We start from the raw sequence: 9,578 nt of genomic DNA on the forward strand, positions 1-9,578 counted from the left end.
GCCTGATGATGGCAGATGAGATTCTGCCGAAACATTGCTACAACTTTAAAAGCACAACTATAATGACGTGGGAAAATACCCGAACAAAGCTGAATACCATACATGTAAGTACCCGCAAAAACTTAAGAAAACATACACACACACACACATGATTTAGAGATGTGATAATTTACTTCAGAACATATCTGCTGCTATAAAAATATTTTTTATGAAATTGGCTATTTAAACTACATGTAAAACTTTTTTTTTAATTTTCCTTTATTGTACAAAGAGTAAACTACCTAGATTATATGTCTGAAGTATTCCTTGGCTAGCCCTCTGTAATTCACTTTCCTGTAACACATATTTGTAATTACTGCTGCCTGCATATATGTGTAGATTATTTTATATAATTTAATATTTTATGTGATTTTATATATTTCCCTTGGTTATGCCACAAACTTTGGTGTTCAAGTATCTATAGAAACTATCCATAGTGTTTCTTTTCAACCAATTCTGATATTTAACAATATTACGGAGTCCTTGGTGGTCTCTGAGCTTGGTTGGTTGGTTGCAGATGTTTCATTACCTGATTAGGTAACAAAATGATTTATTTTTAATTCCTAGCTTTTTTTCCTCAGATGCAGGGTCTGCTTTTTGAATTAACCAAATGTTATTCCACTGTTTATAACAGGAATTGACTGACTGGCTTGTTGCCTAAGCCTGATGTTGTAGCCTGACAGAGAATGACTGTCCCAAAGTCACCCAGCCAGCTTTCATGCCTAAGGTGGAACTAGAACTCACAGTCTCCTGGTTCTACTAGGTTGCCTTAACCACTAGATTCAACCAAGTCTTTTCAATCCTGAGCTATTCCCTTCTATTTAACAATACAGCTGCTGATCATGAAATTTAGAAGTAATTAATACTGCTAGATCAAGACTAAATAAACAAACCTGGAGGATTATTTAAAAACAGCAAAGAAATACAGAATATAGCCACATGGGGTCATGTTTGTGACCTAAAAATAAAGGATTTCAGTCTGTTGATTGTCTTCCCTTTTTTCCTCTTCATATTATTTTTTCTTTAGAACTGTGCCTTGTGGATGCCTTTCATTGTGTTACATTCTTAACCACCATGACTGTGTTGGCTGAAAGGCCATCCATTAATACTGTTAAGTAAACAAATTCTGACCTGACCTGTAGTTATACAGGGCTATTTAAAAACAAGAAGAAAATAAAAGCAATTTGTGGCCCTTAAAACAATTTTATCCACTTTCCACAGGCCAGTGGATTTCCCATCAGCTCTGAGGTCTCTGCATCCATTCTCCTTGATGTCCTTTGAATGAGGGATGAAAGTATTTTACAACTCTTAGGCACCATTATATGTCCCAAAGTTCTCTGGAAGGGCTTTAAGTGGACAATAACCACAAACGCATCTGATTTATTATTTTTCAAGGTAAATGATCCAGAGGGAGCCTTCTTGTTGTGTGACCTTGCTGCCACTACTTGTAATACACAGCCGGGATCTATGGCTTTTCACCTTGGCTGCAGCCTTTTTCTCAACACATGGATTTCATTCTTCAGTATTAACTGCAGTATAAAAGGTGACTTTAAGCTCTCCCAGGCCACTTTGCTGTAGTGAATTCTGGCCTCCCAGCAGGTCATCTATCCACATTGCATATAAATTTGGAAAAGAGACTATAGGCAAGCACAGTGTGGTACAAAGTCATTAGCCGCTCTTAAATCTCCTGAAAACTAAAGCTTTATCTAGATGATGGTTTGTAACCTTTTTGTACCATCAAGAACTTTGGAGAGTTTGGTGAAGCCTATAGACACTTCTCAGAAAATATGATTGAATTGCATAAAACACATATAGAAGTTATTACAAAGGAAGCCAAGGATCCTCAATTATCAAAATATTTTAAGAATAGCCAATATGGATATTATTAATATAGGTACTTCTTTATTAACCCATTAAATCAAGATCAATGCTTGTTTAACTGTTTTATACCTGTTTTATGCTGCCCAGAATCACTTGTGGAGATGAGCAGCTGTAGAAACCAAATAAATAAATAAGGCCATCCCCTTTTTAAAGTGTAATAATTTTAGTGTTTGTTGATGTAAAGAAACATTTTGCCATAAATTAGTTTGGTATCTATCTGAATAGCTACATTTTAGTTAGACATTAGTGAAAGTAAAATTGATAAGGTTTTTCCATCTAAGTTCACACATGCCCAGAAAGTACACAGACCCAAGGTTGAAAGCCCTTATTCTAGATCAGGGGTGTCAAACTTGATTTCATTGAGGGCTGCATCAGGGTTGTGTTTGACCTTGGGGAACCAGGGTGGGCGTGGCCAGGGTGGGTGCGGTCAGCTTGACATCACTCATGTTGGGAGTGCCTGTGGTGGTTCAAATGCTCTGCCATCAAAAATGGGCTCCTGAGCTCTGTTTTTGGCTGCAGTGGCCTCCTGCAACCCTCTGCCAGTGAAAACAGAGCTCGGGAGAGCCACACACAGCCTCCAGAGCTCTGTTTTCACTAGCAGAGGCATCTTGGGCCAATCCACTATTTCCAGGTCGGCCCTATGGGCCAGATCTAAGCACTCCATGGGCCAGATTCAGCCCGTGGGCCTTGAGTTTGACACCCCTCTTCTAGATGGTCATCTGGTACATGGGAATGGAAAGATCAGAATCAACTGCTCTCTTCATTCCTCTTTTCAGTTTCTCAGATTCAAGAAACACTTTCCATGAGGAACTAAGCCCCTATACTTGAAAAACTCACAATGCATAATCTGGATCCATTAAACGCAGAACAGGAGAATGAGGGGAGATTATATAATGGCACTCTGTAGGTATAATTATTTGACATGATTAACTTTACTTAAATTAGACTTTAAAATCATTCCAAGGCTAGAACTATGGTTCAAGTTGTCTATCTTAGCCACAATCTCAAACTTTGGTTTGTAGTAATGTTACATTAATTATTCTACCTGCAATCTAAATCCGTATACTTGGTGAGGTGGGTTGGTGGGAGGGATTTTTTAAAATTCAAATGTATTCCATCTTTTTTATTTATATGTCATACTAGCAATAGCCTTGTCCAGAAAGCTAAAAGGGTTGTTAAAAATCAAAATAAGGATTTAAAACTCTTCTTTATTTGCTTCTCTGATTTTTACCCTACCTTTTTACTTTGGTGAGTACTCAAGACATCTACAAAATTTAGAAACAAAACAGAAAATAAATAAAAAATATTGATTAAAGGAACAATAAAACAATTGGTGTTTATTTATCATCCTTGTACATAGCTATATTTTATGATGACTCCCAGTGGGTAACAACATGAGCATGAACATCAAATATCCATAGTAAACCAATTTAAATAATTAGATTTAAATTAATCAAATTAACACAGGCACAGTAATGATAATCATAATAAACATACATAAAAATGTCAGAACATCATATAATTACTTGGATCGGGATATTAACAAAATTAAGCACGTCTATTATGACTAGCAATTAGCAATTAAAAGCCTGTTGAAATGAGTTGCTCTTCTAAAGGCAAAAATATGGGGAGTAAGTGCAACCCAAAAGATTTTATGCAAGTTTTCTCCCACTTCCACAGCAAGAGTCCTCTGACAATGGAGATGAGGTCTCCTGAAAGACAAGTGGCAGACTATAGCCAATTTTGGTGGTGCCCAAAACAGTTAAGAAAGGTTATACCTCCTTAGTACTTGAATGGATAACCAGAAGGTTATATCACAGCCACAGGTTAAACTGGGTACCTTCCATAGGTAACAGTAATCTTCCATACCAGTCTATAGAGATTTTTAGTAATCCAGGTCATGGTTGTCCCAAAGGTGCTTTTTCGGGAGGCAACTGGACATTCTGTTTTTTTTTTCTTTCTTTTAAAGCAAAACATTTTCAAAAAAAAAGTCCAGTTGCCTCCTGAAAAAGCATATTTGGGACAACCTTCCATACCGTTACCAGGAAAACTACACACATGTCCATAAAATCCAGAATTGCCAGCTGAACGCCAAAATGTGCATTAGGATTTCATCACATAAGCTCTGCCTCTTACATACTGCAACTTATTGTTCATATATTCCATTAAGCCCTTTATTAGTGTATTGTAAAAAAAAAAAAATGACATTTATTTCCTAAATACAATTAAACAAACCATAACAATAGGGCCATAGAGAAATAAAATGATCTTCCTAGCTGATCTTATTTTTTGTAAAACTGAAATAGAGGGAAAATAGACATTTCTTAAGCATTTTGGAGGAGAGGCATGATAGCGATGTAGTAAACATAACCTCCAGCCCATGTTTTCTTCTTCAGAAATGTCTGAGCTCTGGAGATGCTAATCTGAACATTTTTACTTAGAAGTGTATAATGGGTCACTAAAAACTAGGACTTATATTTGTGCAAGTAGTCCTCGACTTAAGAGCACAATTGGATCAGAATTTCCATTACAAAGTAAGACATTTTGATTTGATGACCTTTATTGCTACAGTTGTTAAGACCAATCACTGCAGTCCTTAAATGAATCTTTTTCCCCCATTGATTTTGCTTGTTGAAAGCTATATGAGAATGTCACAAATGGTAACTACATGACCCTGGGATGCTGTAACCATCATAAATAGTACTTAGACTTCTATACCATTTCACATTGTTCTACAGCCCACTGTAAACGCTTTACAGAGTCAGCCTATTTCCCCCAACAAACTAGATCCTCATTTTACTGACCTCGGATGGATGGAAGGCTGAGCCAACCTTGAGCCTGGTGAGATTCGAACTGCCAAATTGCAGGAAGACAGCAGTCAGCAGTAGTAGCCTGCAATACCGCATTCTAACCACTGTTCCACCACAGCTCTTTATTTTAAATATATGAGTTCCATGCACCCAAATTTTGATCACATGACTATGGGAATGATGAGACAGTTGTAAGCATGAGGACCAGCCATAGGTTACTTGTTTCAGTGTCATTGTAACATTGAACAGTTTCTAAGCAAATGCTTGTAAGTCAAGGACTATCTGTGTATGATTAGGAACAGGTATCCAGGAACACTGTGTGAGCTGCCACAAAGAAGAGGGAGTCAAGCTATTCTCCAAAGCACCTGAAGGTAGGACAAGAAGCAATGGGTAGAAACTAATCAAGAAGAGAAGCAACTTAGAACTAAGGAGAAATTTCCTGACAGTTAGAACCATTAATTAGTGGAACAACTTGTCTCCAGAAGTTGTGGATGCTCCAACACTGGAAGCTTTTAAGGAGAGATTGGATAACCACTTGTGTGAAGTGGTGTAGGGTTTCCTGTCTAAGCAGGGGTTTGGACCTCTAAGGTCCCTTCCAACTCTGTTATTCTATTAGATCAGTGCATTTATTCTTTTCAACCACATAGCTCTTCCAACACTCACATATATGCAGTACAAGGCACAAAGTTCACACTACATGAACCTTTCAGTTATAAAGAAGCTGTTCCACTTTTACAGTAGCCAGTGACATTTACTATCCACCTGGTGAAATGATGGGTGCTTGAGTTGAAATTGTATTCCATTTCTTTTGAATCTGAGACATCGGTCTCAGTTGTTTATATCAAAACTGCAGACAATGTGCCTCCAAAGAGTTAAAGCCTTGCAGATGCCTATGAATCAACTTCTCAAGGGAAGCCACAATAACTGTCAAAACAGCTACCAGTGCACCGACAACAGTCTGGTACAAAACAGCCCGGTGCACAATTTTAACATAAGACTCCTAATACTTTTATGCATGGCATCTCTGCCTTTTTTTGTACTGAAAAAGTATGCTGGATAAGTAAAAAATGAAACAAATGCTTAAATGCTTGAAAGAAATGCTCCAGCACAAATATGACAACCAGATTGACAACCCTTCTGAAAATCAGAGATGCGAACCTATTCCAAGTATTATTATTTTTTTGACAATTAAAAATTCCCATGCACAGTTTTCTACACACCCAAACAATCAGCCCTGCACAGTAGGAACCCTGATAGATTGATATAGATCTTATATCCCCAAGACTCCAGTTTCAAATTTATCTAGATTTATTTTCCATGTCAAAGGCTGTGGCTTCCTGACTTCCCTGAGCTATAAAAAGTTTCATGAATGAAGGAATCCTCTGGGGGAAACATACCATCAACATCTGACTTGGAGAAACAGTTTACTTGAATGGTATTTCCATGTGGCCCACATGCAGAGTGACAGCACATTTTTAAAGAGACAGCTAACAAAAGTATGATGGGTTCATCTTGCCGGAATGGTTTAATATCACAAAACTTCAGAATTGTCTGGTGCAGATGATGAGATACAAGACTCACTAAGTGTAAATAATGTAGATTTTTTTCTACTTGCAGGGCCAGTTTTATTCAAGTGGGATGAATGCTGCAGATCTATTCCTGAGAGTATTTTGCGTCAATTTGGACTTTTCTGTACATTTATACTCCTAAGCAATCCAACAACTGAAGCCATGAAGATTTACTTCTGGGTAATCATGTATATATATTGGGTAATCATATATATGATTGCATTACTGGCTTCTTATCTCAAACAGTTGTGCCAACACAAGCCTATGCGTGTTGATTCTAAAGGACGCCTGTTGCCTTGACGTCAGGTCTATGCACATTTTACTTAAATTATTAACATCTACTTCTTTTTATAAAAAGCAAATGTTGCACCGTTGCACATCATCCACCACAGATCTCACTTCTAGGTGAAGTTACCTAGGATTAAGCCGCACATCTCCAAGGTGCCACAAAACTTTAAACCAAACCCCGTTGCAAATGCAAATGGCACAACTGCACTGAAGTTTGTTTGCTCTTTTGCTATAACGGGGCTCCTCTTCAGGAAAGAGAAGGAAGTGAAAAGTCAGGCTGCCTCAATCAGTCAATTCCCGATTTCTAAATCAGTTTCCTATCAAGGCATTTTCTCCAACCAAATTCCCACAGGGCAGCATTCACCCCAGTCCCATTTGAGGGAGAATTCTGTGACATTCAACGCTTGCTACTCTACCAGCACAATCGAAGCTCCTGAAAAATATCCATTTAATGCCAGCGCACATCTTCTATTTTCCATTTGCTGAACCGCTATCTAGAAACGTGCCTTGCAAGTCTTTCGGGTATGGTGGGCAGGGATCTGGAAAGGCTCAACTCTCCGCAAGGTATAAGTTAAATAACTATAACACTAAAGCAGCCGCTGGCTTGCTTTTTTTCTCGTTTCAGACTCTCCGACCGATCCCACCAACCCACCCGGGGGCCGCGAGGAGCATCTGGCAAGGCTCAAAAGCCGCCGGCCAGTCTTGGATGAAAATGCCAAAGGGAAAAGCGGGGATGGGGGAGAGAGAGAAATAGGGGAGGGACACCCCAAAGCAATGGCAAAATACTTACGCCCAAACGTCTGCTCCTAATCTTGACATACCCTTGCTTCACTATATCGTTAAAATTAGAAGCCATCCTGAATTACGGCGGACGAAGGCGAGCTGGAGGAAAGTTGCAAACGCAAAACAGTTTGTAGCTGTGCCTGGCTGGTTTGGCTTCTCGCTTGGCTGCCGTTTGAAACTGCCCCTCACCCACCCCAGATCGATTCGTCTTTGGGATAAATCCTCCAGTCCTGACCCAGAAGCTCGGCGATCAGTACGACTGTTTTTCTGCTCTCTGTCTCTCTAACTCTCTCTCTCTCTCTTTCTCTCCCTCTCTTAGAGAGACAGAAAGGTATCTTGAACGCTGCGTAAGTCGCAGCGGAATGAGAGAAGGGAATCAGCCCAAATACTCTTCCTTCTCCCTCCTCCCCAGTTTGTTCTTGATTTTCCTAGTAGGGACTACAGTTCCCTCTCTTGCTTCCTCGATGCAGGAGCAAATTTCCCTCCTTTCCACCTCACTTTTTGATAGGGCAGAAGTACCATCTGCAACTAGAGAGGAGGAGGAAGTGACAATCTTATAGTATAACACAAGGGGCTCTAATTTCATGTTCAATAAGCTTCTATTCTAGCATCTTTGACAAATGCCAAGAAGGGACTATCATGATCATCAGACTAAGAATTGACCAAGTTTCCTCAAGCTTCTGTCCTTCAGCTATGGTGAGCAAAAACTTCCATGAGGATTGTAGTTCAACACATCTAGATGAATAAATAAAGGGGCGGGGGGCGGCAGGAGATATGGAGTATGTTTTCTAGAGCCTATGGAAGCGGGCAAGTGTAATAAATGTAAATTAACAATAAAATAATAATCTTCATTATGAGCTACTCAGAGCTTCTTAATGTTGCACACTATCCTGAAATGTATTTGAAGGAGCAAGATAGAAATAGCGTCAATGAGTTTGAAGTGTGTCACTAGCTATGACCCCTGAATATACTATGGATAGCCAAAGATAAACGAATCATTGAACAAGTCAGCCAATAGTTCTCACTCAAGGTTAAGCTCAAATTATCTTACTTTGGATTCGTTTTCTGAAGACCTAGTTCTCTGGAGAAGGTTCTAATGTTGTGACTGGTGAATGGAATGAAAAGAGGATGATCACCACCAAGACGAATGGATAGCCAGTTACAGTGGTTGATGGGTCCACGGTTGAAAGATCTGAAAAACCAGGTTAAGGCTGGCTTGTCCTGGAGAAAATCTATCTATGTAGTCAGTGATAATTGACACTGACTTGATGGCATACAATCAATCAAATATGTATTTAGTAAGATAGAGCAATGTTGAAAATATTGTTTTTTATGTTGTAGGATATATTAGATTCTATTAGAATCTAATATAGATTATCTATTAGATTATATTAGAATCGAGAAAAAATTAAATGAAAACAAGGGCCACTTAGTTAAGGTCATTCTAACCGGGAGACCCTTTCTCCTTTTGGATATGGTATTTTCTCAAGAAAATTGTAATATATCAATATCTGAAATTATTTGCAGAGGAAGATAATTTTCTAAGAAGTAGGTTGGAGAGAAGAAAATCTGAACATACCAGTGACAAGAGATGTTGAGTTCCTAGTGTTTTGCAATCATCCCCCTCTCACCATCATTTATTTCAAAAAAATAGTATGTGTTCTAATGTGTTCTGTATCCAAGGAGGATTGTAAGTACTTATAATGTCAATACAATGAGGATTCTGCTTCACACACTTTGGGGTCAAAGATGTGATGAATGCAAATTCTGAAGCAGTAATCTAACACCATCTCAGGAAACTTAATTATATTGGAAATATATGTCTCAGATTTTAACCACATTTTTTCCAGTCCCACGCCTTGCAACTTCTAATACCAAATGATATCACAAAATTGAACATGAGAATTTTCTACAATCAGCACTTGTGCTGTAAATAATAATGATAATACAGCAACTGCTATTTAGCATTGTCAGTGTTAATTCTTATATATTATATATAAATATTCTACATGTTGACTTGTCCCTTTAAGTTATTGCTGGATGCTTCTTCACTTTCCATTCATCTTTCCCAAAATTATGGACTTCTCTAGGCAGCTGGGTCTACACGTGTCTAAAATATTTGAGACAGTTCATTTGTGTTTCAAATGAGAATTCCAAATTGCCTTGATTTATGATCAGTTTGTTTGTTATCTGGTATTCTCAGCAGTCA

General features: G+C 38.4%; 1 protein-coding gene across 2 annotated transcripts in view; it reads right to left on the reverse strand.

The window, feature by feature from the left end:
• DOK5 (docking protein 5) overlaps window positions 1-8,063 on the reverse strand; it is a 62,138-nt gene extending 54,075 nt beyond the window's left edge. Inside the window, exon 1 of one of the 2 annotated variants that reach the window (XM_087928980.1) lies at window positions 7,377-8,063. In XM_087928980.1, the coding sequence (XP_087785106.1) occupies window positions 7,377-7,442 (66 nt within the window). In that variant the 5' untranslated portion in view covers window positions 7,443-8,063. The remainder of the gene's footprint in view (window positions 1-7,376) is intronic. The other variant, XM_026697296.2, reaches the window with a different exon arrangement.
• Between the last annotated feature and the right edge of the window lie 1,515 nt (window positions 8,064-9,578).

The sequence above is a fragment of the Pseudonaja textilis genome, chromosome 3 (assembly GCF_049901715.1).
Source record: "Pseudonaja textilis isolate UNSWEBS1 chromosome 3, rPseTex1.2, whole genome shotgun sequence".
NCBI classification, from domain to species: domain Eukaryota; kingdom Metazoa; phylum Chordata; class Lepidosauria; order Squamata; family Elapidae; genus Pseudonaja; species Pseudonaja textilis.